We start from the raw sequence: 26,875 nt of genomic DNA on the forward strand, positions 1-26,875 counted from the left end.
AAAAAAGAAAAAGAAAAGGACTGGTGGTGTAGCTCAGTGATAGAGTACAGAGTACTTACCTAGCATGTGTGAGGCCTAAACCTGGGTTCCATCTCCAGTACCACCAAAAAAAAAAAAAAAAAGTGGGGCTGGGGTTGTGGCTCAGAGGTAGAGCGCTCACCTAGCATGTGTGAGGCCCTGGGTTTGACCCTCAGCATCACATAAAAAAAAAATAAAATAAAATATATAGTGTCCACCTATAACTAAAATATTTTAAAAAGTGGGGGGAATACATCAAATACCACTTGGAGGTGTGAAGGAGGGAAAATGTGGTGGGCAGGGAAACAGCATGAAGTCTGAAGTCAGAAAGGGCACACACCTGAAGCCTACCTGGCCTCGTTTTCTGCACTGGGCTTAGCAGGGGCTAAGGGAGAGCTGTTACAGATGGGTGTCCCAGGCTCAGGGCAGCTGGGTCCCCCGGGGGCCGATGAATTGAATGAGAGTCTTAGAAATGGCTCTGACCCTCTGCTTTGAGTACCCGGGAGGCAGAATTCTCTCTCTCCAAAGTTTTGACCAACTGTGCTAAACCCATTGCATTCACTGGGCGTCTCCTTCCAGCCAGGTCACTGGGCCGAGGGAGGCGCCAGCTGTCTCCCACCCTTCATTAGCTCATTTTGACTGAGCTACAGAAAGGTAACGGAGGATGTGGCAAAGGTCACAAAGTCAAGAAGTGACTTTGAGTCAAGTTGTGGACGGAAGTGGGTGACTCAGCTTCCACACTGATATTCTCCGCCACGCCCTTCACATATTTTTTAATGCACATAAAACTATACACTAACCCCTCTGGTAGCATTTCTGTTGTGCACGTCGCAGGTGCTCAAAAACACTGGGCTGAGCGGGGTGGCTCACAGCTGTAATCCCAGGGCTTGGGAGGCTGAGGCAGGAGGATTGAGAGTTCAAAGCCAGCCTCAGCAACTTAGCAAGGCCCTAAGCAACTCAGCAAGACCCTGTCTCTAAATAAAATACAAAATAGGGTTGGGGATGTGGCTCGGTGGTCGAGTGCCCCTGAGTTCAATTCCGGTACCAAACAAACAACAATCACAAAAAACCACTAGTTGATTTGAACAGTGGCCTCATACAATTCCTGTTTCAAGCCACTATATTTATTTTATTTTATTTTTTTAAAGAGAGAGTGAGAGAATTTTTTAATATTTATTTTTTAGTTATCGGCGAACAGAACATCTTTGTTTGTATGTGGTGCTGAGAATCGAACCCACCTGGGCCGCACGCATGCCAGGCGAGTGCGCTACCACTTGAGCCACATCCCCAGCCCTCAAACCACTATATTTAGTCACTAAGTTGCTCAGAGGCTGGCCTTTGGAGTTGCCCATTCTATTCGTCATGTATTCTCCAACAGGTCTGGATCAGTGGCCAGGCTTCATGCAAGACACAGGGCATGAAGAGGTTAACAAGATGCAGGGCTCATCCTGTCCTGTGGAAAAGGGGGTTCATCCCGCCTTTACCACTTTCTGACCTGATGTCCTCCTGTCACTTACTTTACCTCCCCGGGCTCAGTTTCCTCATCTCTGAAAGGGGGATGGATAATAATAGAGCCAACTTGTAGGAGTCTGGGAGGATTTAGTGATGGCATAACAATTTAGGGAAGCACTGGAACAGTGAATAGTGAGCGCTGCGATCAGTGTGATCGCAATCCCATCAACATTGCGCTGTCCAAAGAGAGACTTCTTCAGTCTGCCAAAGGAAGCGGAGGGTGCTGCTGGATGTGGTGACCAGGTGTGGGGAGGCAGGACCTATTATCCACACATTGGTCCTCTTCAGAAGAGATGGCCCTAAGGGCAGCAGGGGGCCTGCCCCAGGCCACTCCAGAAGATAGGGGCAGCAACAAGGTAATCCCACCTCTGTCCTCTGTCTCATACCCCATTTATTTATTTATTTTTAAATGATGTGCATTTCCACTCTTTTTTTTTTTTTTTGAGAGAGAGAGAGAATTTTTTAATATTTATTTTTTTTTACTTATTGGCGGACATAACATCTTTGTTTGTATGTGGTGCTGAGGATCGAACGCAGGCCGCAGGCATGCCAGGCGAGTGTGCTACCACTTGAGCCACATCCCCAGCCCCATCATACCCCATTTATTGATAGGAAGAGGCACAGGTGGGCGGCAGCCACTGGGGAGGCCTCGTGATAAGCATATGGCCTTCCATTTCCCCTGCCTCTTGCCTGATTTGGAGTGACTCAGCGTCCAATTGGTATTCTCCATCATGCCCTCCATCATTCCCAGAAGCACAGCCTGTTCCTGGGAATTCTGAGCTAGGGAGTCTGGTTGTGGGGTTCAATTTACTGCCCATTTGGGCTGCCACCATGAACACCAACTCAAGGGCAGAGGGAGGCAATTGCATCCTGGATTCGTGCATCCACTCATTCATTTACTTGTCTAATTGACTTCACCAGGCAACCCTGTGGTATACCCGGCCATTCTAGATCCCAAGGATATGGGGACATGCAGAAGCGGCTTCCTGCCATCAAGGAGTACATGACATCACTGAAGACAGAAATAACGTGGGATTACGTTACCAGATTACAAAATAAAGATGCCATAATCGATAGCCACTTAGAAAGCTTACTGGGAAAATAGTAACAATTGCCACTGTAGGAATCATACAGGTGGGGCTGGGGCTGTAGCTCATTGGTAGAGTGCCCGCCTCGTATGAGGTACTGGGTTCGATCCTCAGCACCACAGCAAAAATAAAATATTGTGTCCAATTACAACTGAAAAATATTTTTTAAAAAATCATACAGGTGTGTGTGTCGGGGAAGCTGGGGATATAGCTCAATTGGTAGAGTGCTTGCCTCTCATGCACAAGGGCCTGGGTTCAATCCCCAGCACCACAAACACACACACACACACACACACACACCACAGGTGTTAGGCAAAGAAACTTCCAAAACTATAGCACAATGCAAAGCTTCAATATTTGGAGACTCTTACTTCGTTTTAAAACTGAATAAGGATGTCATTTGTTTAACTGAAACACCTTTAATACAAAATCAGTCAAAATTCAGATTGGATTTCTGGTGTTGGAAGAAGTTTGACCAAATTCTATAATCTACATGAAAATTACAAAGAAAAATATATGCAATTGGGAGTCAGCAAGAATTTGTTTTGTTTATGGTGCTGGGGATTGAACCCAGGGCTTAAGTATGCTGGGCAAACGCTCTACTACAGAGTTGCACCCAGCCCAAGTATTTTTTTCTTTAAAGAATAATAATATCAGAAGCTTACACTGTCAGGCACTACGATGTATTCCAAAGCCATAATCATCATGGTATTTTCTTGGCAGATTGGGGAGCAGAGTAAGTCTGAATACAGATCCATGTGAATTTAAGAATTTGCTTTGTGATAGAGAATACTCAAGTCAGTTGTTCCCATGACCTTGGACTTCATTTGGGGTGGTCAGAGATGAACCTCTCTTCTCCCTCCAAAGATATTCTTCCAGGGGCTTGCCAGCAAGAGGCTGACTAAAAGCAATTAGTTCCAGTGTGCCCAGAGTGCTCCCTTCCCCTATCTTATATGGTCCTCAGGAGGCAGCATGAGATCAAATACACTAAAAAAGTAAAATAAAGTCCACTCTAACCCTAGGATTAAGTTATCCAAACCTACCATTGCAAATTAGAAAAAGGGAGAGAAAGTGAAACTCCCTTGAGCCCACTAAGCACATATATTTATTTTTTCCAAAACTGAGATCATAAAGTGTATGCAGTTTTGTAACCTGCTGAGTTCATGTCATATCATATATTGTGTTTAAATATATTTAAGCCTTTGAAAATGTAATTTATGATGGCTGTGTGCTGTTCCTTAAGAGGTGGACACCATGATTGGTTTAATTGTTCCCCTAAGGTTGATTCTTTTCTAGACGGCTATTATAAATAATGTTCTTATGAACAACCTGCTGTTTTTATTTCTGATCATTTTCTTGGGCTGGATTCCTACACGTGGATTTACCTGGTCAAAGGGAAGAACTGTGTTCTGAAGTCTTAATAGAAGATATGCAAATTGCTTTCGGGAAAAAATGAACCAACTCAGGAAGCTAGCCCTGGTTTCCTACCTTCACCACCAGCAGCAGTATTTTTAGTTGTTTTACTTTGGCAATTTGCTAGTCTCTCTGTGTGCCAGAACTAGTGCTAACGATTATGTAAGGTTAACTTCACACTCTCCTGGGAGGGGGCACGGTTACAGAGGATGAAACCGTTTGAGAAGACTCTCGCCTGGCCTCAAGGCGGGGAGCCCAGATTCAACCCCGGACTTCTCCAAGGCAGTCACCTAATCGAGGTGTCAACGTCCTTCCGCCTGGTTGGCAGCCTAGGCTGCCCGGGCTCTCAACTTTCGCTCCTTGCCACCGCCTGTGCCCATGTGGCAACAAAATGCGATTTTTTTTTTTCAGTTGCAGATGGACACAATATATTTATTTTCTTTACTTATTTATTTTTTGGGGTGCTGCAAATCGAACCCAGTGCCGCACGCAGGCGAGGCAAGCGCTCAACCACTGAGCTATAACCTCAGTCCACAAAATGTGTTTTCTAATCCAGGGATTTGATGCTGTCATTTGCGGCCGTCACTCCCTTTCCTGCAGTTCCCTATCCTCAGGGATGATGCCCACCTCCTCATCCTGACGTTCAAAGTCTCCACCTTCCTGGATGCATTTCTTCCCATCAGCGCCGAAATCCCCGCGCTGGGTCCGGTGCCTTAAGTCCGAGTTCCTCTGGGCTGGCTCGGTCGAGTTAGAGACCTCAGCAGCCCACTCCCCCGCCCCGGGCTGCAGTAGAGCCGGTCCGGAGCCTTGAGGCAGCGCCTGTCACCTGACTGCGGTGATTTGTTGACGCTACCAGACAGCTATCACCTGCCTCAGGGCTGCGGTCCCTAGCGCCACCGTGCGCCCCGTCCTCACACAGTCTGCGCTGAACGCAAAATGAGCGATTTGCCCAGGTGTGTAGACAGCTCTGAGCGGCAGAAAAGGGGGAAGGAATTGCCACTTAGAAACCAAGGATAGTGGGCAGAGCGGTCATTAGGGGGCCTTTGGGGGTGGGGACCGTTTTAGGGGCAGGATGAGCGGGCAGGGCCGTCCTTTATAACTGGACTCGGCTTTCCTCACCTCTCTGGCCAAGTCTTACAAGAAAAATACTTTCAAGCCAGCCCCGCCTCGCCTCGTTTTAGGGCAAACTCCCACGGGGCTGTGCGACCTTGGCCGCTCTCTCGCCCGCCCGGTAGCCGAATGTGCACCAGCCGGCTGTCGCCCGCTCCCACCCAGGCCCTTGAGGGCTCAGGATCACGGGATGGCGGCAGCCTCGGAGAGGTCGGTTAGGGACGAGTCCATCTGAAAGTCCCTGGCGATGTCCTTGCCGGAGGACAGACCCCTCTGGGCACCAGAAGGACCTGAGTCTCAGAGCCACCCCTTCCCAATGCAGAAGACGCGGAACGGAGGGTCTGCGTTGCCTGGGGCCCCCTGGCCCTCGGGAGCCGCGCCGCAGCTGCCCCGGCTCGGCCCGGGGTGAGCGGACGCCGCGCCCGCAGCGTGACAGGCGCGCGGGGCGGTTCTGGCGGCACCGGCTGCAGCGGAACCTCCGGTCCTGCAGAGGGCGCTGCCCCGGCCCGCCAGGGCACTGGCCTTCCGAACGTCCAGGCCCCCGCGGTGTTGCGGGGAGTCCCGGAACCCGCGAGCCGGAGCCACCGGGCTCGAGTGTGACTGGCGCGCGGCCGGCGCTTCCCGTGTCGGCGACGCGACTGCTGAGCGCTTGGGGGAGGCTGCGCAGTGGCCGCCGCGGAAACCGCGCGGGGAGCCGAGGTGGGGGGCGGGGACGCGGAGGGCTGCAGCGACAGTGGCTACTTGCTCGGAGGCTGCAGGCTTCGCGGGCGGACGGGGGCTCGGGATGCGGGGCAGTGCTGGCTGTGTCTGCCGAGGGAGGGGGCGGCGGCATCGGAGGGGCGCAGGGGCTGGGGATGTGGAGGGAGGAAAATGAAAGGTTGGGGGAGGGTGATGATGTTATTGACACAACACAGGCACAAAGGGAGAGGGTGGCGGTCTCAAAGGGGGTGTGAGTGGGGAGTAGCTGGCATCGGGAAGTGATGGATGCAGAGATCGACTGGAGGTGGGGGCGGGGATGTTGGAAGCTTGGAAACGTCAGAGTAGGATAGTTGGAGGGGCGAGGTTGGGGGTTTGGAGGAGGGACCGTTGGCAGGATTGGAAGGAAATTGGCAAGGAAAGTGGCTGAATCCTGAGCCTGGCAGGACTGGGGGCGGATTGGAAGGAAAGGGGTACAAATGTGGCTTTCCCCTGGCAGGGCTGGGAGTGAAGCTGTGCAGCTCAGCGCTGGTGTTTGCGACTGTGGGTTGGTGTGTATGGCCTTGGAGGCGAGGGGAGGGCTGACCCATGGTGGGGACCCGGCCTTACTCCGCTTCCCTCCCGTAGCCACCATGTTCAACCAGCAGCAGCAGCAGTTCCAGCAGCAGCAGCTGCAGCAGCAGCAATTGCTGCAGCTCCAGCAGCTGCTGCAGCAGCCCCCACCACAGGCCCCCTTGCCCATGGCTGTCAGCAGGTGAGTTTCCCACTTGGGGGATGGAGGCCTCAGCTCTCACCCATGTCTTGCAGTACCTCCATTCAGTCCTTTGTCCCAGGGGCATTCTTGTTTTGAGTCCTAGAGCTCATCACCTCCCACCCCCAAGGGGATCCTCCATCTGTGTGGGAGGGTGGGCTCAGGAGATGGGGGTCTCAAGGAGGAAGGTGGTTCTAACTTTCCCAATCATCCTCTGACACTCCCTCCAAACACAGGGGCCTTCCCCAGCAGCAGCCCCAGCAGCAGCTTCTGAGTCTCCAGGGCACCCACTCGGCCTCCTTCCTCAATGGCTCCATGCTCCAGAGAGCTTTGCTTTTGCAGCAGTTACAAGGTATGACTCAGGCCCCTTTGCATCCTGTGTGGACACTGGCTCCCCAGCAAGCCAAGCACTCAGTCTCACCAAATCACAGTAATCCTGAGAGTGCCCTGACTCACAGTTAAGGACACCCAGGCTCCAGGAGTTGAAAGACTCTAAGCTGCTCAGCTGAATGCAGGTCCATCTGCAGACAGACTGAGGAGTGCCCTGGGCCATGACGCTGGCTCTCTGGGCAGTGCTCCATATACCTCACTGACATTCAGATTAGATGCCATCTGGCCAATGAGGAAGCTGAGAAAGGAAGTCCCTTGCCCTAGGTCACACAGCACACCAGCAGTGGCCCAGCTAGACCTCCTAAGCAGTGGGCCTTGAGCATTAAGGCTGTGCCCTTGCCTCAGTGTCCCCATATGGAAAACAGTGTCAGCTCTTCCTTCCAGGCTGCTGCTCCTGATACTACTGATGACCCCAAGGGAAGGTACACCAACAATCCTAATGAAAACACTGAGGCCCAGAAAGGGATTATGTGCCCAAGATGATCCTGCACAACAGGCAGGAGCTGACTAGATGGTCACCTCTCTTCAGCTTTGCCAGGGCCTCATGAGTGTGGATAGTCCTGGAAGTTGACGCCGACTTCCACATGACAGCTGTATAGATGAGAACGGAAACCAGACACAAGGACCCCCAGTGTGTATACATAGACATTCTCTCTCTCTCTCTCTCTCTCTCTCTCTTTCTCACACACACACACACACACACACACACACATTTTTTTTTTTTTTTTTCAGTACTGTATTGAACCCAGGCCCTTGCAGGTGCTGGGCAAGAATTCTACCACTAAACTATGTACCTAACTCTATTTCCCCCTTTTACTTTTGCATATTAAAAGTCACACTTTTCAAAGAGAAAAATAACATGTAAAAAAAAAGGGTGGGGAGGTGGGAAAACCGAAACTTGTGGAATTGTGTAGGACTATTGTGATTGACATAAGTGAGAGGCTGGGTGTTATTTCTTTTTTACTGAATAGAACAGCATGATCTTTAACCATATAATTTGACATTCTCTGCCAAAGCTGTTTTAACAGCTGTATAATATTTCATCGAAGGGACGTGCCCTTGCTTACCTAAGTCTTCTCAGCTGTTCTTTTTTTTATTTTAATAGAAATGTGATGTTTGAGACTTTTTTCTTTGAATAGATTCCCAAAAGTAGAATGACTGAGTTGAGGGGATGGATGTTTTATGGCTTTTGATAAATATTGCCAACTTGCTTTCCTAAAGGACTGGACCAGTTTGCAATGCCATCAGCCACGTATGACAGTGCCGGTCTCACCATGCCCACGGCAACATTGGGTATTATCTGCTTTTTTATATATATAATATATAATATATAAATGTATACATATACGTATAATTTACTAAGTTGGTTGGCAAAACAAAAGAGCTGTGTCATTAATGTTTTAATGTACATTTCCTGGAGTGCTATTACAGTTGAATATTTTTATATTTATTTGTTAAACATTTGTATTTTTTTATTTTTATTTTTTTGTGGTTGTAGATGGACAGCATGCCTCTATTTTATTTATCTTTGTATGTGGCGCTGAGGATCGAACCCAGTGCCTCACATGTGTTAGGCAAGTGCTTTGCCACTGAGCCCCAGCTCCAGCCCCAATTTCTTTTGTGACTTGTCCATGTCCTTTCTATCTTTCTTTAAAGGTATTCCATCTTTTGTCCTGTTGGTTTTTAAGCATTGGTTTGCCGGGTTTCTGTTCTCGAGACTAAAAGGCTCAGGGTCACTCTAGTTAAACTGGGCTAACTGGGCTGCACGAAATAACCACACAAGAGACACAAATACCTTTATCTTTGGGGTTGCTGTGATGGCTCCTCTGACTTTAAGGGTCCGAAGACAGAGAGAGAGCAAGAGCACACACTGACCCCTTTTATTGAGGAGAAGCTATTCAAATGAGGCAAGGGGTCAGGTTTCAGGGGGCTGAGTCTATCTTCAGGATGTCCACTGTCAGCAGGTGACTGACATCTAGGAAGGCCCCACCCAAGGGCACAGTAAGAGGAGGGGACACACACAAGGCACTTCCATGGAAGATTCTATCCTAAACAGGGCAAGGGGTTATATTACAAAGGAACAGGTGAGCATAGCTTCACCCATGGGGCTGTAGCAAGACACACCCATTTCTGTGACTGAGTGCCTCAGCACCCAGCTGGGGAGTGTAACTCAGTCACCCGTAAGGTTGGCCTCCCACATTGGTTGGCTCTCTGCATATATGTATGTATGTGTTTGCATTAAGTTATATCAATTGAACACTTACAATATACCATGCACACTTATATTTATTGAATTCTATTGAATTTTCATAAAACATTGTGAGGCAATTGCTATTTTATAGGTAAAGGAACTGAGGCTTAAAGCAGGGGATAGATTTGTTTAAGGACACAGACCTCATACTCTGTGGTCTGGATTTGAACCCAGCTCTTACGGGAAAACTGACCCAGGCTTTAACCCCTGTGTTTCCTGTCTGAGCATTGGGACAGAGTTCCAACTCTCTTTCATGCCTCAAACATTTCCCAGGCTCTGTGCCTTCACTGAGGTGCTGAGCTGAGTCAGATAAGGGTCAGCAGGAAGCAGGCAAGGAAATCATGCGGCTGCCCTGGATCCGGGGCTGTGGGAACACAGAGGATCTGGGAAGGCCTTTGGGACTTCTGAAGGGAGGGCTGCAGGGTGTGTGGAGTTGATGGAGTCTCTACAGAGGGAATAGCATGTGCCCGGCCCAGAGGCAGGATATCTGAAGGACTGCACAGGGACAAGTGACTGGAATGTCATAGGGACATATGGGGAGAATAGCAAGAAAGGAGTTTGGGCGGGGCTGGACCTTACCCAGGGCTTCATTCCTGACCAGCAGGGAACTGTAGGAGGATTTGTGCGGGGAGAAGCTGAGATTTAGGCCAGGGATGAAGCAGCTTGGATGCGGCAGTGATGGGGAGGAGAAGCAGATTGGGGAGGTGTGGATAGAGATGATGGGACCTGCTGGTGGCTGGCCTGGGTAGGACAGGAGAAAGAGGGATCAGGGGACCCCCAGGATCAGGAGAATCCTGGCCCGACCAGCAGGTGCACCGCAGGGCCCCTCATAGAGATCGTGCAAGTTGTTCCTCCCTTTAATGTTGGGGAAGATCATAATGCCTGCCCTGATGCCTGACAGGTCAGGTGACAGACACGGTGATGGACCATGCTTGGCCCAGTGCCTGGCTCTGGTGGGCCTTTGATGGAAGGCAGCTAGTGGGGCAGAGGGGCCTCATTATTCAGGGACCAGACTCTTGCCGGTTCGCCCTGTGGGCCCTGTGGGCCCTGTGCTGGGTCTCCCATACCTGAGGGGTGCCCTAAAGCATGCCTGAGAATGAGCAGGATTGGTGGGGTGCTCAAGCCACTGACCCTGACCCAGAGGCATGGGGGTGGGGAGGGCAACCTCAACCCCCAGCAGAGAAAGAAACCTGCCCTAAAGCCTCCTTTGCCACAGTGTCTGAGGTAGGATGAGCCTTCTGCTCTACTCCTCCCTCTGGCTGCCCTGGGGCAGGAAGGGTCTCCTGAGAATTCTCTGATATTCCCAGAATGCTTTGGGAGCTGACCCATGACCCTCACCTCTACCACCCAATCATGATGTGAGCCCTCTTTTCTCTTCCTGCCTGCAGGCAACCTCCGGGGCTATAGCATGGCCACCCCGACCTTGACAGCCCCTAGCCTGACACCACCCCAGCTGGCACCCCCAAATCTGCAGCAGTTCTTCCCCCAGGCCACCCGCCAGTCCCTGCTGGGCCCCCCTCCTGTTGGGGTCCCCATTAATCCCTCCCAGCTCAACCTCTCAGGGCGGATGCCCCAGAAACAGAGCCGGGCCCCCTCTTTCACCAATCGCAAGGTGAGTGGTGGCTGGGATGGGGGTTGGGAGGGCTTGCCCAGGCCTTCAGGTGGGCCACATTCCTCTTTGTGCCTGAGGGTCTTCATCTGTGAACTGGGGAGGGGGTCACACTCGCCTAGTGATTCCCGGATTTCAAATCAAATAGTCCTGTGTCTCTGATGTGATTTTCTTTTTCTTTTTGGTTCTGGGGATTGAACTCAGGGACGCTTAACCACTGAGACACATCCCCAGCCCTTTTTTTGAATTTTGTTTAGAGATAGGGTCTCGTTAAGTTGCTTAGGGTTTTGCTGAGTTGCTGAGGCTGGCTTTGAACTCTGAATCCTCCTGCCTCAGCCTCCTGAGTCCCTGGGATTACAGCGTGTGCCACCATGCTTGGTCCCAATGTTTTATATATATATATATAAACACAATACCTTTATTTTATTTATTTATTTATATGTGGTGTTGAGGATCAAACCCAGTGCCTCACACGTGCTAGGCAAGCCTCACCAATATGATTTTACCAGTATTATACCAGCATTATATTCACTTATTTACTTAACATTTCTCTTTAAGCAACATTGCCTAGTGGAAATAAAATATGATATTTAATATATTATATATGTGTTTTAAAGTCTTCTGGTAACCACATTAAAAAGATCAAAAACAAGAGAAATTAATTTTACTGATATATTTTATTTATCTCAGCATATGAAAAATGTTATCATTTCAACCTGTGATTAATGTAAAAAGTGAATTGGGAATAGGTTCATTGGCGCACACCTGTAATCCCAGTGGCTCAGGAGGCTGAGGCAGGAGGAGCACAAGTTCAAAGCCAGCCTCAGCAATTTATCAAGGCCCTAAGTAACTCAAAGATACCCTGTCTCTAAATAAAATACAAAATAGGGCTGGGGATGTGGCTCAGTGGTTGAGTGCCCTGAGTTAAAAAAAAAAAAAAAAAAAAGAGTGAGGCCTGGGAATGTAAGTCAGTTACTTGGTAAAGATCTTGCATGGCACATGCAGAGTCCTGGGTTCCAACCTCAGGATCAAGAAAATACCCAAAACTCCAAACTGCACTCAGGAGCAGTGTGTGGGCAAGGAACCACCAGGGAGCTCAGGAACAGGATGCTTTGGGAGGAGATTCCTTGTGCAAGTCTCAGCCTTTGTGTGTTTATCAGGGAAAAGATGAATAAGAACCTTTAGATTGTGCTACCCCAGGTGCGTTTACCTTTCTTTTTCCTCTTGGTACTTGGTACTGGGGATTGAAGCCAGGGCCTCAGGCACACTATGCAAGTGCTTTACCACTGAGCTGTAGCGCCAGCTTCTCTTTTTCTTCTATGTATGGCAATTAATTTAGACCGTTTAAAATTTTGTAGGCAGTTCCCCCTTAAAATAAAAGTAGCATTTATTCATTTGGCTTTTTGCAGTGCTGGGGATGGAGTCCAAGGCCTGGCACATGCTAGGTCCACACTCTACCTCTGAACCACTTGTGAGAAAACTATGGTTCAGAGCTGGGGTGGGCGAGACAGGCCCAGGATCAGGCCCTTGAGCCCCAGATGGGGAGCTTGTTGTGCGGGGTAAGAGCTGGGTAGTTTCTGAGGGGCCCAGAATAGGTAGTTTTGGGGATGCAATGATGTGGGGTTCAGTTGTGTTTCCTGCTCAGCCTTGTATAGTGGACTTAGCAGGAGGAATGTAGAGGCTGCAGCAGGTTCTGGGAGCCTTTCCCAGGTGCCCAGGAACCAACTGGGCCTTGGTGAGTAGTGCACATGTGGCCTCTGGCCTGACCCTCTTGCAGGTCTCGGGGGCTGGTGGAGAGACTTAATGCAAATGATGCTCCAACCAGTTAAGACTGGAAAATGCCTCAGAAGGGAAGCTGAAGGCCTGGTGGCCTGAACGAGGGGTCTGGACCTAGTCTGGAGTCAGGAAGATTTTCTCTAAGAAATGCCTCTGAGGCTCGGGCAAAGGTGTGGGGCAGGAAGAGGCCCAGGACTTGACCAGAGACAGGGCCAGCGTGGACACACAGAGAGGGCCAAGGGAGAGTGGAGACACTGAGGCCAGCGGGTCCTGTGGGGCTGCTCTTGGACAGCTGGGTGGTAGGTGTCAGAAATGGTTTCTAAAAGGAAGCAGGATTCCTCTTCTCAGACGATGCCTGAGGAAGACAGGTCAGACCCCCCAGAGGGGTCTGAGGAAGCCAGAGAGTTCCAACTGGACACAGCTGAAGGTGAGGGAGGGAGGCTGCTGGCCCTTCAGAGGGGACATGGGTTGGGGCAGTGGGAGCAGGGTCAGCGTAAGGGAGGCAGATGTGGGAGGCAGGGATTCTTGGAGGGGAGAGCCCGGGCCCACCTGGAACTCACTCGCATTCTGCCTGATCTCTCTCTCCTTGCCCGCCTCTGTTTCAGACCAGGGGCTGTGCCCCTGCCCAGAGGCCATCACTAGCGAAAAACACGCTCGAGCACCTGAGCCTAAGCCCTGTGAGGCCTCGGAGCCACCAGCCAAGAGGACCAAGAGGTAACTGATGTCGGCAGCGCCCCAGGCCCAGGTGCCCTGCGCTCATTCCTGCAAAGATAGTGGGTGCTCCCTTCAGTGGAGTTGGAGCAAGGAGGGGCTTTGACCTGTGGTTTGGAGGGAGGTGAGACTTATTTCTGCTCCTCCCTGGGGAGGCTTCAGGTCAGACCCTGGTGTTTCACCGAGGCTGAGCCACCTGGAAGCCTGAGTGGTGGCAGGTTGGAGAGGTGAACATGCGCCCCTGGGACCTTAGAGAGTAGGTGTTTACAAGGCCGTTTAGATGCTTGTGAGCAAGCTGTGGGAGAGAACAGTCTTCTCCAATTTATTTTGGGGAAACTGAGGTCTAGGGCTGGGGATGTGGCTCAGTGGTAGGGTGCTTGCCTAGCATGCATGAGGCCCCGGTTCAATCCCCAGCACCACAAAAAGAAAAAACAAAAGAAGGAAACTGAGGCCCAGATAAGCCAAGGAGCTGACCAAAGCCCTCACTTTTAAGTGGAAGAGCTAAAGTTGGAATTGGGTCTTGGCCTTACTGGGGACCTCTGCAACCTCTTGAAAGACATGACTTTGATCTTTTGATCCAAAGCTCAGAGGAGCCCACAGAGAGCGGGCCTCCAGGGCAGCCACGGACCCGGATGACAGCACTGAAGCAGACGCAAACCCCAGGGCTGCTGCCTGAGCCACTGGAGGCCCGAGGGAAGCCACGATTCCAGCCTCAAGTACAGCCACAGACTCAGCCACAGATGCCACCAGCGGACACCCAGGTGCAGCCAAAACTGCACAAACAAGCACAAACTCAGACCTGCCCCGAGCACTTAGGGCTGGAGCAGAATCAGGGGAACCCACTGGCCAGTTCACAGCCCCCAGAGCAGGTGCAGCCGCAGCGGCAGAAGCAGGCCCAGACACAGACGCAGCCACAGTGCCACACACAGGCACAGGCCCTGAAGCAGGCGTCAGAGCAGCCGCAGGAGCAGCCTTCCACTCAGGTGCCAGCGCAGAGCCAGGGTCAGCCGCAGGCCCAGCCACCGGGGTATGTGCCAGCGCCCGAGCCATCACCAGCTCCGGCTCATGCCACGGTGCTGGAGGCACCGGCGCCCGACGCAGTGGAGGCTGGGGGAGGTGAGTGAGGTGGCTCCTAGCCCTTCTGGTGCCGGCACGGCTCTGCCCAGGCCCTTCTTTTTTCCGTGGCACTGTCCAGCCGCCACGGGTGCTGCCAGAGCCTGACGGCTGGGCCTGGAACCCAGGATTTCAAGGTCCTGGCTGTGGGCAGAGAAGGCAGAGGGACCCTGAAGAAAGGTGCACACCTGTCATTTCAGGCACAGAGGTGGCCTCTCCGGAGCCAGTGGGTACCCAGGTCAGCGTGGAAGCAAGCCAGGAGGAGCCAGCCAGCGGCCTGGATGTGGGAGAATGTGAAAAAAGAGCCAGGGAGATGCTGGGGGTGGGTAGAGTGGAAATGTGGCAGCACGAGAGCCCCAGAGGGCAATGGTGGAATGGCACCCCTGCCCAGGCCACCTCAGGGGCTCTGTGCATGTCCCCCATGTGCAGGGATGGCAGCCCTGCCGCTGCGCGGGCAGAGCAGATGGGGGGTGGGGGGGTGATGGGTTTGTCTGCATGAACACCCCACCCCACCCCCACCCCCACCCCCACTGTCAGTTGCCTGCACAGCCTCTGCTCCAAAGGCCTCTAGGTGCTTTTGGTGACAAGAGTCCCTTCCAATGAGCCCATCCCCAAACTAGAGCCCTCAGTCTTCTCTCATAGGGGACATTGTCACCCACGTGGGAGCTTCCCTGTGGGGCTTGGCTCACAGCTCACAGTGGAACTGCGGTCAGGCCCCTTCCCTTTTCGGGTCTCAGTTTCCCCACCCGTCCTGCACGAAGTGGTGTGGGTGGGCTTTGGAGTTGGGCAGGCCTGGGCTCAAATCCTGGCCACAGGACTTCCTAACTTTGAGCTCCCGTCCTCACCTGCCAGCCCAGAGTCCCACTGTCTGAGACTCTAGGGACGATGCTCATAGGCATTTAGCCCTGGGGCCGGCTTCCCCTAGGCACCCAGATAGTGGAAGCTCTGCTCCTGCTCCTGCTGTAGATGTGGGGTGCCGGGGGCTCCCTGAAGGTCACCATCCTACAGAGCAGCAACAGCCGGGCATTTAGCACCGTGTCCCTCACGCCTGTGTCCCGTCCCGGTGACTGCACCTCTGCCAGCCCTGCGGCCCCCGTGCCCTCCAGGCAGGCTCTCCAGTTCTTCTGCTACATCTGCAAGGCCAGCTGCACCAGCCAGCAGGTGCTCAGAGCCGGGCCGGTGGGAAGGGCGGTGGGCAGGAAGGGTGGGGGTCTCCAGGCCTGCACAAACTGCCCTTTCCACCGCTGCTGCAGGGTGGGCACTCGGCTCACCAGCCCTGCCCCAGGCAGCTGGGCCTCCATTGGTCCGCATTTGCTGACCAGCCAGGAGGGTGGGATTGTAGTCAGGTAGACCGGGTTCCAATCAGCCCTGCACAGCTGGGAGGGCCTCAGCATGCAAGCTCCACTCCTGCTCCTGGTTCCTCTGGCAGCAGACAAGGAAACATATAGGGCTCACCTTGCTGGGGCTTCTGGGGATTCAGTGACTTGTCATTGAAGTCCTGAACCCTGGGCAAGTGAGTGTGGCATTAATAATAGCAGCCTTGGTTGCACATCATGGCATGCACCTGTTGTCCCAGCAACTCGGGAGGCCGAGGCCGGAAAACCAGGAGTTCAAGGCCTTTCTGGGCACAGTAGACCCCGTATCAAAAACATATAAACATAAAAAATAGTAGGCTTATACCTATGTTGCTGCTACTATTGCTGTTGTCACTTCTTACTCAGTGCCTTCCCAGAGCAGAGAAAGGACACCTGTGTTAATCAGAGAGCTCTCCGTCTTTGAGACCCTTTCTAGCAGGGTCTGGCTTGTGTGTATACTTGTTCTCTGCTCAGTTAAGTGTCCCTACTCTGGCCCGCAAGGCTGTTTTGTAAACATTGTAAAAGAAATGACCTCACTGGGATTGCAGGCTGGCCTTGAAGTCAGGCTGGAGTCGTCCCCTTTGGCCTGCCCTTGCCCTTCTGGGGCCCACCCCCATGCCCATGCCTGGCTCCTTCATGCTACAGGAATTCCAGGAACACCTCTCGGAGGCTCAGCACCAGCAGCGGCTTGGGGAGATCCAGCACATGAGCCAAGCCTGTCTCCTGTCCCTGCTGCCCATGCCCCGGGACGTCCTGGAGAGAGAAGAGGAGTGAGTGGGAGAAGGCCTACCTCCTTCCAAGAGCCTATCTGTGTTTACCTCTTAAAAAGTAAAAAGTAGAATCATCTTGCACGAGGTAGTGCTAGGGGGTGGACAGTCTCACAGACCCAGCCCTAAATCTGTCCTCTGCAAAATCTGCCTTTGGGTTAAGCATTGTCCTTCCCCAGAGGCTCCTTTAACTCAATGACCTTGGACCTTAGTTTTCCCCATCTGAAAAAATGGCCCAATGAGGGTTGGGTTCAGGAATTCTTGACAATCTCTTAAGGTTTCATCCAGCCAGGAACAGTGGGACCAACCATGTAGAAGGGAGGTGAGTTGTGGCACAGAGCCCTGCCCCCCTGGCCTGTGTGACCTTAACTGTGGGGACCCAGTGGTAAGGATGAGGTCATCTTGTGGCCTGACATGAGGGTTTCCTGTGTCCCCCTCTCATCATGAGGGGACCATGGCTGGTCAGAAATGTCCCCGCTCCTGGCTCTGGGACTAGTGCTTGGGGTGAGAAGGGCTGGTGGAAGCTGCAGGAGCTGTCAGGACCCAGCAGCCATCACAGACCTGCAGGGGCTGGCAGGTGTCATCAGAGAAGCAGGACTTTTGACTTGGGCCACTGCGGGACATGGGCTCTGTCTACGGGACAGCTGCCTCTCAGCTCAAGGTCTCCTAGTTTTTCAGGAGAATCTAGAAATCCAGATGGCGTGTGACACCACCCCATTTCAAAACGTTAATTGCTCATTCAGAATTCAAACAAACCCGAGAGGCCCCAAGGGACCCTTTTACAGGCCAGACAGTGACCTTCAGTCAGAGGTCAGGGGTTCTGTGGTGAGAGTGTACCCAGGATGCAGCTCGAACCTCCCCAGGCTGGAATGAGGGACAAGAAGGGCTCTTGATTGGCCCCTGCTTTCATTCCTCATGTGACCAGAAGCTAGGTGGCTGTCCCTCCACGGGCAGCTCATGTCTCTGTTAGCGGGTTCTCCCTGAGAAGGACTTTCTTCCGTGGTTTTATCTGTAGGTGAATAATGACAAGCATAGGAGAAGGGAGCTCACAGAGGTGTTTTTTGCAGTTAATGTAATGTCAAAAGAATGGAACTGGGAACCACCAAACATCCAAGCTGGGGCTGGGCTAGACCAGCGGTGGCCTCCCACTAATAGGAAGGCCTGCGTGTCAGATTAAAATTGCATATGCAGGACAGGCTACGGAAGGAGGATCTAGGGGACACTATTTTATAGAGAAGCTCCGTTTCCTGTAGGCGCCAGACTACCCACTGCCCCAGCTTCTGTGCACAGTGACCTGGCAAAAGGCAGCACCTGTATCCGCAGGAGCTGAGCCGTCTCCCTGTTTTCTTTTTTCTCTTGGTACCAGGGATTGAACCAGGGGGCCTCCCACTGAGGCCCAGCCCCAGCCCCTTTTATTTTTGGGACAGGATCTCACCAAGTTTCCCAGGCTGGCCTCACACTTGTGATCTTCCTGCCTCGGCCTCCCAAATTGCTGGGATTACAGGCGGGACCATCGCACCTGGCTTCAGTTCACATTTTGAAAATACAAGAACACACACACAGAGACACGCGCACACATGCACACATGCACACACGCACACATAAGAAGATAAAAATCTCCCATAATCCCATCGCCCAGAGATAAACATTGTCTCTTGGCCTGCCTCCTTCCATGATCCTGTCTGTGTTGACCTCTGAAAAAGTAGAAAGTAGAATCATCCTGCACGAGGTAGTGAACAGTTTTTGTGCCTCTAAACAGCCCTCTGCCTCACAGTCTGACCATGACTTCATCAGTGGATGTTGGGCTAGGTTCTTACATCCCCCAGAACTGATGTAAATTTGCTTATTTTGTAGAGCCCTTAACTTCACTAACTTGGAACACTTGTGGGTTTTTTTTTTTTTTCTTTTTTTGGTGGTGCGAGCCATTGACCCTAGGGCCTAGCCCTGCCCTCCCCACTCTTCCCTTGGGTTTGAAGCAGGGCTAAGGACACCCTGCCACTGAGCCACACCCCAGCCCCCGAGTTGCATCACATCCATGGAGCGCTTGGGAGAGCTGGTGTCTTTCCCACCAGAACATAGTGTCACACTGTGCTTGTTTGGATTGTCACCAGAGAGCCTCCACCGAGACGCTGGTGCAACACCTGCCAGGTCTACTACACGGGGGACCTGATCCAGCACCGCAGGACGCAGGACCACAAGGTAGAAGGGCTGCATGCCTCGAAGGCACCGCCTCTCCTCTGAGCGAGGCTGGGGAGGGGAGCCAGGATGCCAGCAGAGAGTTAGTCTGTCTGTCTCCATGTGTCTGTCCGTCAGCGTGGCTTCTGACAAGCCGACCATGCTTCCTCTTTGGGCTCCAGGTTCCCTATCTGTCCAGTGTGGGCGTGGCACCAGCTTACCCTGCCATTCCTCCATGGGCATAGGGGTCCTCTGGTGGCTCCCTTGTGTCCTGTCTCTGTCCTCCTCCATTGCCACCTGCCATCCCATCTCAGTTCTCATCACACAGGGGAGAGATGTGGTTTTGTGTGTTCCAGGGCAGGGGCAGAGCCTCACTGGCTTTTTATAGATGTGGTGGGCCTTACTTTTATAGATGATAGGTGAAGCCTTACTGGGTACTGCCTGGTCACTACTCAGGGGCTTGCACGTGGGGACACTGCCTACCCCACATGGCTTGCTCTTCTTTCCCCAGATCGCCAAACAGTCTTTGCGACCCTTTTGCACAATTTGCAACCGCTACTTTAAGACTCCCCGCAAGTTTGTAGAGCATGTGAAGTCCCAGGGGCACAAGGACAAGGCCAAGGAGGTAATCACACCCATCCCAGAGGACATGGGCCCAGAGAGGTACAGAGCCTTGGCCAAGGCCACACAGCAGGTTGAGGTTTATCCCAGCCTAATCCATAGCAGTCCCAGAGGGATTCCCTGAGGGGTGTGTGGCATTGTGGCTGCCCAGAACTGACCTGAGCCCCTCACCTACTCCCCTGGGCAGCTGAAGACGCTCGAGAAGGAGATAGCTGGCCAAGATGAGGACCACTTCATCACGGTGGATGCCGTGGGTTGTTTTGAGGGTGATGAAGAAGAGGAGGATGAGGATGAAGAAGAAGAAGAAGAGATTGAGGTTGAGGAGGAATTCTGCAAGCAGGTGCTTAGGGTGGGCTGTGGGAGTCAGTTAGGGGGTCCTCGCTCCAACCCTGGGGGCCTGGTAGTGGGCTGGCATTTGTAGAAACTAATGAATGTCAAGTTGTTTTTTTGTATGTGTGGCGGGGAAGATATTGGGCTTAAACCCAGGAGCACTTTACCACTGACCTACATTCCCAACCCTTTTTGAGACAGGGTCTCACTAAGTTGCCCAGGCTGGCCTTGAACTTGGGATCGTCCTGCCTCAGCCTCCCAAGTCTCTGGAATCATAGGCTTGTGCCACCATACTGGCCACAATTTATTAATAATAGGGTATTATTATTCGTATCTGTCCATATGCATCATGCTAACTGCTGAGTGGTAGGTGCAGAGTGCAGGGCTCTGGGAGGCTGGTTGAGATTCTGGCCTGTGTGGAGGAAGGGAAAGGGTGGGACAGAGTCAGGAAAGGCAGAGGCAGCAGCTAGGTAGTGTGCAGGACTCAGTGTAAGGCGACAGTGATGACGTTAGCAGCTGACATTTCTCGAGCACTTCCTGTTTGCCGCGCTGGGCAGGCACCATGCTCCGTCCTGGCATTTCATCTGATTGGATGACATGAAGCGGGTCTCTGCAGCCCGAGCCTTTGCTGGCCCAGTTCTGCTGCCTCCCAGGAGAATCAGATTCCTTGCAGAATCTTGCAAAGAATCGGATTCGTCCCAGTTTAACAGATGTTTCCGGTCCCCTGTTCTGGGCTGGGCTCTGGTGCTGGCCACAGGGACAGGTGAGGACCACGGCCTGGTCCTTGCCTGGTTGCCCCCCTTACAGTCCAGGGTGATCCCCGGAAAGGCTCAGCAGAGGGGTTGGTTGTCACTCCTGCCACTGGTGAGTGGGCGGGCGCTGCAGACACAGGGGCCCATGGGGCCAGAGACAATGGCCTCTTATGAGAGGGGCTCAGGTCCAGTAGGTGAGATGCGGGTCCTTGAACCCCATCTGAAACCCACCTCAGGACTGAGGTCACTGTGGATTTGGACAGGAACTCAGGAAACTGGCGGGGCTCACAGGTGAGTTTGGACTCTGACTTGAGCTCCCGGGGTTCACCACCCCACCCCTCCACAAACCAGCAAGTGAGTTATGTCTCCAGGGCCTCAGTGTCCTCTAACGTGAAATGGGTGCAACCATAGAGGGCTGTCATGGGGTTGCAGTGAGGTGACGCGTTGTGTTGAGCAGACTTGGTGTAGATTACGCCACAGCAGAAGCAGGGGGGCTGCCTGGAGGAGGGGACCGATTGAGTGGAGGCTAGAAAACACAAACCAGAAGGGCCTCTGGGAGCAAGAGGAGCACATCAAGGCTCAGCAGATGCCACCCACAACAGCCTGGAAGTCCAGGGGATGTTGCATTTGAGGACATGGGTGGGCTCCAGGCTACTGACCTGTCTGGGAGGGGTCTCAGGGAGTCAAATTCAAGGTACATGCTTGCATGTCTCCAGGTGAGGTCCAGAGATATATCCATAGAGGAGTGGAAGGGCTCGGAGACCTACAGCCCCAACACTGCATACGGTAAGAGCCCGGCCCTGGGCCTGCACGCGGGGCTGCTGGGGCTTGGCCTCCCCAGATGCCAGCCTAGATGCTCTGGCCAGACAGCCTATGCCCCACTTTTTCTTAGCTCTTCTACTTCTGCCTAGAAGGTGGGGAGCAAATGGGCCCCTAGGGAGGGCAGACACCTGGCTGGTTCCAGGGACGTGTGTGGACCCTGCTGTCTGTCCCTCAGGCGTGGACTTCCTGGTGCCTGTGATGGGCTACGTGTGCCGCATCTGCCACAAGTTCTACCACAGCAACTCGGGCGCACAGCTCTCCCACTGCAAGTCCTTGGCCCACTTTGAGAACCTGCAGGTGAGCTGAACATCCTCCCACCCTGCCCTGCCCAGGGCCCCAGCCTCTGACCAAGCCTATGGGGATGGTCAGTGGCCACCTCTCTTATGCTTAGCCTCAGCCCCAGGCACACCCCCACAACTAGGAGGAAATCCAAGCTGGTATGGGGCTGGGCTCTTTCTATTATGGGGGCTGCTGAGGGCCAGGCTATTAACTTCAGAGCCCTGGCCCAGAGAGGCTGACAGTATTACATGGGGTCACACAGCAGTGATGCTGTCTTGCCTGGGGCTGGGGAAGGAATTGCTGGCTGGGAGCACTCCAGATAGGCAGGGAGCCCTGACTTCTCTGGCATCCTCTGTATCCAGAAATACAAGGCAGCCAAGAACCCCAGCCCCACCTCCCGGCCCGTGAGCCGTCGGTGCGCCATCAATGCCCGGAATGCTTTGACTGCACTGTTCACCTCCCATGGCGGTAGCGGCCGCCCACCCAGCCAGCCCAGAACCCAGGACGTGGCCAAAACCACCAGCAAGGTGACAGCTCAACCCCCCAACCCTCCACCCCCTCCCCGGCGCTCAACTCGCCTCAAAACCTGAGCCTAGACCCTTTCTGGGTCCCTATCTACTAATGCTTTCTAGGAGTGTATATGCATAACTTTGACGTGGTTGGTGTTTTTACTCAAAATCCAATAAAAGAAGGTCATTTTGGTGATGCAGTTCCCACCAGCACTTCTGACTGGTGAACAGGGGAAGGGGGCATCCCGGCTAGGCCGTTAACCAGGGCCCAGCCTCTCTGGGGACCATGTCGGGGCAGAACGGGGAGACCAATGACAGGCTCCCTGAAAACCAGGGACTCACGAGGCACTTGACCTCTCTAAGCCTGTTTCCCTCTTAATAATGTTATCAGGGTTAGGAAAGTGGTTTCTAAACTTCACTGTCACACTAGAAGGTGGTCATGTGGCTACTTCCAAATTATAGATGAAGAAACTGAGGCCTAGCAAGGTCAAGTGACTTGACAAAGGTCACAGAGCTGGCAAGTGGCCAGGATTTGACCCAGGTGTGAGCTTGATGCCCATGCTGGCCTCTCTAGCTGGACCTCATGGAAGCTGAGGTGCAGGTGTGGGGGTCCTTGCCCCTCAGGCACTGCGGCTCTGAGTTCCTGGTTCCTCAGCAGGGCTGCGGCCTCCAGCCAGGCAGCGCTAGGAGGACCATCAGGAGGGGACCCACACCACACTGGCTCCTGAGTTCTGCTGTCTTCTCTCTTAAGAAAACCCTTAGAGACAAGCAACCAGTCCAGCCTGCTAGTGGCCGGCTGGGGAGACTCAGGCCAGGAGCAGGACAATGCCAAGGTCACGCAGCCTGTCTTGGTCCCAGCTGTCTTGTTAAAGGCCCAGTACACTGGGAGGCTGAGTGCATGCCACAGGGCCATAGGCATGTCCAGCACTACTGGACCACTGGGCCACCACTGCATGTCAGCCAGGCTGGGAAGCAGCTGCTGGCCAGGGAGGGACACACCAAGTAGGGAGGAGGCCCCAACCTCACTGCACCCTCCAGTCCAAGATGGCCACAAACCCCACCCCTGGCAGATGCGCCCAGACGCCTTGACCACCCCACTCCACTCCAGTGGCCACTGGAGTCCTCATCCCAGCACACAGAGAAGAGGGGCACAGAGGTATGGGGGACCCGTTTAATGTGGACCCTCGATCCTGGGAGGAGTGGAGGACTCAGGAGCTGGGCAGGCAGGCAAGTGGTGGGGTTGCAGGTCCCCACTTGGCCCCAGGAAGGATGCTGGGCAGTGGGGGCTGGCCCAGTGACAGACCCACCAGGAGACCCAAAGGCCAGACCTTGAGAAGGTGTCTAAGCCAGGTGGTGAGTGCTCAGCTGGTCTGGCCCAGAGAGGCAGGGCTGGGGCCTGGCGGGGTGCGGGCAGTCTAGAGGCTGGCATCACCAGGGGTCTCCCCGAGCTGCTGCTGGAACTCAAGGCGCGTCTGCCGGTTGGACTCCAGCAGCTCCTGAAGGCGGGCATGGAGGTGGTCATTCTTCTCCTCCAGGTGGTCTAGACAGGAGTTGATCTGGTCCAACATGGAGTTGATGGCCGCATACTCTGGGAAGAAGGGGGAAAACAGCCAAGTTCCTTTGTTTCCTCAGGACTCACACCCCACTGTCCCCCAGCTGACTCCAAAAGGGCTTGGGGCAAGTCCCTACTTCTGAGCCTCAGTGTCACTATCTGGAAATGGGTAGACAGCCCAAAAGGGGCTTTGAAGAGATAAAACCTTAGTGCACCAATTTTCTTTCTAGGGTTAGGGTGGTCGCAGGGCAGTCAGCCAGTGTCCTGCCTGGGAGCTCCTGCCCGGTACCAAGCATCCTTTGCCCTTCCTTCATCAGCTGCCTAGAGGCCTGAGCCCACATTCCTGATTACAGCAATCAACACCTCTGTCCCAGGCAGGCCCTATTCTCTAGCCCTTCCCTGTCTCCCTCTGCCTTCAGGACAAAACACCCAGTGGACTCTCCCAGGCTCTGGAATGGGACCTGGCCCCTGCTCCTCTCTCTAGCCCCATCTCCCAAGTCTTCTCCTATCCTCTCACCTCAGGCCCTTTGAATGTGCTGTGCTTCTGTCTGGGGTGTGTGGGTTCCTCCTGTCTTCCTTTCCTCTTCTCCCTGATGAGTCCCACTCACCCTTGAAGACTCAGTATGGATGACACCACAGGGACTCTTCCCAGTGTCCCAGACCAGATCAGTCCTCTGTCCTGATCCCCCAGCCTCCTCTGCTCACTTCCTTGACCTCCTCTCAGGACTGACTGCTGTGATTATTTTGTGTGGTGGGTATCACCCACTCAAATAAAGCTCCTTGAGAGTGACTGGTCTTGTGTTTGCTGTTGTCTTCCCAGTGCCCTCACTGACAAAGTAGGCGTTCGTTGAATGAATGAATGAGTGAGTGGAAGAAGTTCTGACCCCACCTCTGCCTTTGCTCAACTGTCTCTGTCACCTACAATTCTTCAGCCACAACAATCCTTCAAGGACCAGCTCAAAATGCAGCCTCCCAGATGTCTTCCCTAGTCTCCACTAGAACCTGGCACTCACTCCTCTACTGCCACTCTTGACCGGCCTCTCTCCAGCGCAGTGTCCCTGAGGACCCAAGGTCTGGGCCTGTGCCCACTGCGGGACCCAGTTCTGAGCCAGCCCATGACTCAGATGCACTCAGCTGCCAGTCTGGGACCAGAGGAGAAGTGGCTGGTGGTGATGGAAAAGGCCAGGGCCCAGGAGTGTCTGGACTGGGGGTGCAAAGGTGCCTGCATTCTGGGGAATGGGCACTCCTCAAGAGACAAGAGTCCTGGGAATCTGCTGATCTTAAAGTCCATTCCACTCATGGTACAGATGGGGAAACTGAAGCCTCAGAAGAAAGGAACCAGCCAAGGGTCGTACAGCTGGTTGGTGACCACTGAAGCTCTGACTTGGGGATCAGGGCCCTTGGGTCTGAATTCCAGCTCTCTGCAGTCACTACAGTTCCCTTCTAGGAAAGGGGCTAAGAAACAAGTTTTCAAATGTATCAAGAGCTCAGCCACAAGAGTGCTTGCATAGCATGCATGAGGTCCTGGGTCTGACGCCCCCTGCAGAGCACAAGAAAAAAGAAAAGCTCAGATAGGGTCTGGCCACAGGCAGTCATTACCATAAATATTCTGCACTGTGTCAGAGACAAACTGGAAAAAGGAATGGGGGAGGTGGGTGTCTCCACACCACTCCAGGCCAGCTATCTGTATCGAGGGTACTTAGCAGTCTTCCAGGACTTGGTTCTCCCCACGGTCCTGTTAAACTGCCAATATTCACTTAAATGTAATCTCTGGGAGGCCCTTCCTGATGCCCCCAACAGGGCTACCAGCAGTAACCACACTGTTTGGTCAACAGTGCAAGCCTAGTAGCCCACTGCTTATCCCCTAAGTGAATGGCCTTGTACCTTTGTTAAAAGAAGACCCTAGGTAATTAAAATGTTCTAAGCTATTGTGATGAATGCACAACTATGTGAATATACTAAAATCCTGAAACTGTATAGTATGTGAATTATAGCTCAATAAAGCTGTAACAAAACAAAAAAAGCATACTCCATCCTTATGCCACATTTACAAAATCCTGTTAATATACCAATCCTTACTACACTAAAGAAAACGACCATAATAACCACTTACTGAATGAATACCTGCCTTCTGGAAAGCGCTAAGCATTTTCCATTCAATTTTTCCTTTACTCCTGACCCATCTCAATGCAGGCGACACTGAATCATTATTCCTACATTATAGAGGGGGAAACAGCCCCGGACTGATGAATCTCGGCCCTCCCACAGTGCTCTGTACACAACAGGATGCTCTGGAGGCAGGTTACCCCAGCAAAGCCAGATGGCTGGGGGTCCTGACTCAGCAAAGCCCCAATGAGTCGCTCCGGTAGAGCCAAGCCCGCCAAACTCGGCCCCGCCCGCGGGGGCGAAGGAAGTGGCTGGAGCAAATTCCAAATGGGCGAGCCCCTCAAGTTGCCTCCGTTTCCCCATCTGTAAAACGGGGCTGGTTGCCCACGGCTCCCCAATGCTGCGGTTCCCAGGGATCCGTTCACCGGTGCTCGCCCTGCACCTCCGAGCCGGCGCCTACAGTTCGGGATTCACCCAGGGCCGGGTGGGGCGGGCTCTTCTGACCCTTCAAAGCCTCATCCCCGACCCGTGCCCGCTCCCAGGAGGGCACCCCTGGAAAAGCAAAGGCCGTCCCTGCAGCCCCCTGGATCACCTGCTTCCCCGAAGCCATCCTCCTCGCCTTCCGCGCCCGCCTCCACCGGCATGCCCAGGTCCCCGTTGGGGCCGGACATTGAGGGCTTGGGCGCCGCTGGGGCCGCGCGAGGAAGGAACGCGGCGGCGGTCCGCCTCTAGCGGGCGTCGGGCGGAAAGTAGGAGCAGCTGGTAGAACGCGGGACCGGAAGGGTGGAACGCCGCTGCGGTTGGCGGCCGGGCCCCGCCCCCGGGGCGGAGCCACGCGGCCCGAACTCCGCCCCGCCCCGCCCCGCCCCTCAGGCAGATTCCGCCCCTCGACCCAGGCCCCGCCGGCGCCCCGCCTCACAGTCGAGCTCCGCCCACTGCCCGCTGGGCGGGACCTGCTGCCCACGGGGAAGTCCCAGTGGCGGAGGTCCGGGCTCGCGGTGAGGGCCAGCGAGCCCGAGCGAGCCCCGTAGAGGGGCGGGGCAGTGTGAGACCCCCCTGCTGCGCCCCATCCTGCCGCTTCCGCCCTCAGACACCGAGTTTCCGAGGCCTCCTGTGGCTTCGGGAAATTCCTGTTCGCAATCCCCCAGAGTCACGGAAGGCCCACCTCC

At 53.7% G+C, this 26,875-nt stretch overlaps 2 protein-coding genes across 10 annotated transcripts; one reads left to right on the top strand and one right to left on the bottom strand.

The window, feature by feature from the left end:
- The first annotated feature begins 4,963 nt into the window (after positions 1–4,963).
- On the top strand, positions 4,964–25,582 carry Ciz1 (CDKN1A interacting zinc finger protein 1). Of its 9 annotated transcripts, none has more exons than XM_077108803.1 (18): positions 5,603–5,840; positions 6,465–6,591; positions 6,825–6,940; positions 8,200–8,271; positions 10,618–10,841; positions 12,948–13,041; positions 13,220–13,328; positions 13,909–14,441; positions 14,639–14,760; positions 15,405–15,599; positions 16,439–16,563; positions 18,672–18,759; positions 19,247–19,360; positions 19,544–19,696; positions 21,155–21,224; positions 21,436–21,557; positions 21,902–22,066; positions 24,533–25,582. In XM_077108803.1, the coding sequence occupies exons 2-18, from the start codon at positions 6,470–6,472 to the stop codon at positions 24,587–24,589; spliced, it is 2,481 nt and encodes an 826-aa protein (XP_076964918.1). In that variant the 5' UTR covers positions 5,603–5,840; positions 6,465–6,469; the 3' UTR covers positions 24,590–25,582. The 9 variants fall into 9 exon arrangements, with proteins under 9 accessions (XP_076701511.1, XP_076701507.1, XP_076701510.1 ...); XM_077108804.1 differs by having other exon boundaries at positions 5,605–5,840; positions 24,421–25,582; XM_077108805.1 differs by lacking the exon at positions 24,533–25,582 and adding an exon at positions 23,831–24,360 and having other exon boundaries at positions 5,605–5,840.
- Positions 23,206–26,491, bottom strand: Bbln (bublin coiled coil protein). The gene is made up of 2 exons (XM_076845399.1): positions 26,299–26,491; positions 23,206–23,636 (listed from the first exon to the last, which is right to left on the bottom strand). The coding sequence occupies exons 1-2, from the start codon at positions 26,375–26,377 to the stop codon at positions 23,464–23,466; spliced, it is 252 nt and encodes an 83-aa protein (XP_076701514.1). The 5' UTR covers positions 26,378–26,491; the 3' UTR covers positions 23,206–23,463.
- Positions 26,492–26,875: the final 384 nt, after the last annotated feature.

Source organism: Callospermophilus lateralis, chromosome 2 (assembly GCF_048772815.1).
Source record: "Callospermophilus lateralis isolate mCalLat2 chromosome 2, mCalLat2.hap1, whole genome shotgun sequence".
NCBI lineage: Eukaryota > Metazoa > Chordata > Mammalia > Rodentia > Sciuridae > Callospermophilus > Callospermophilus lateralis.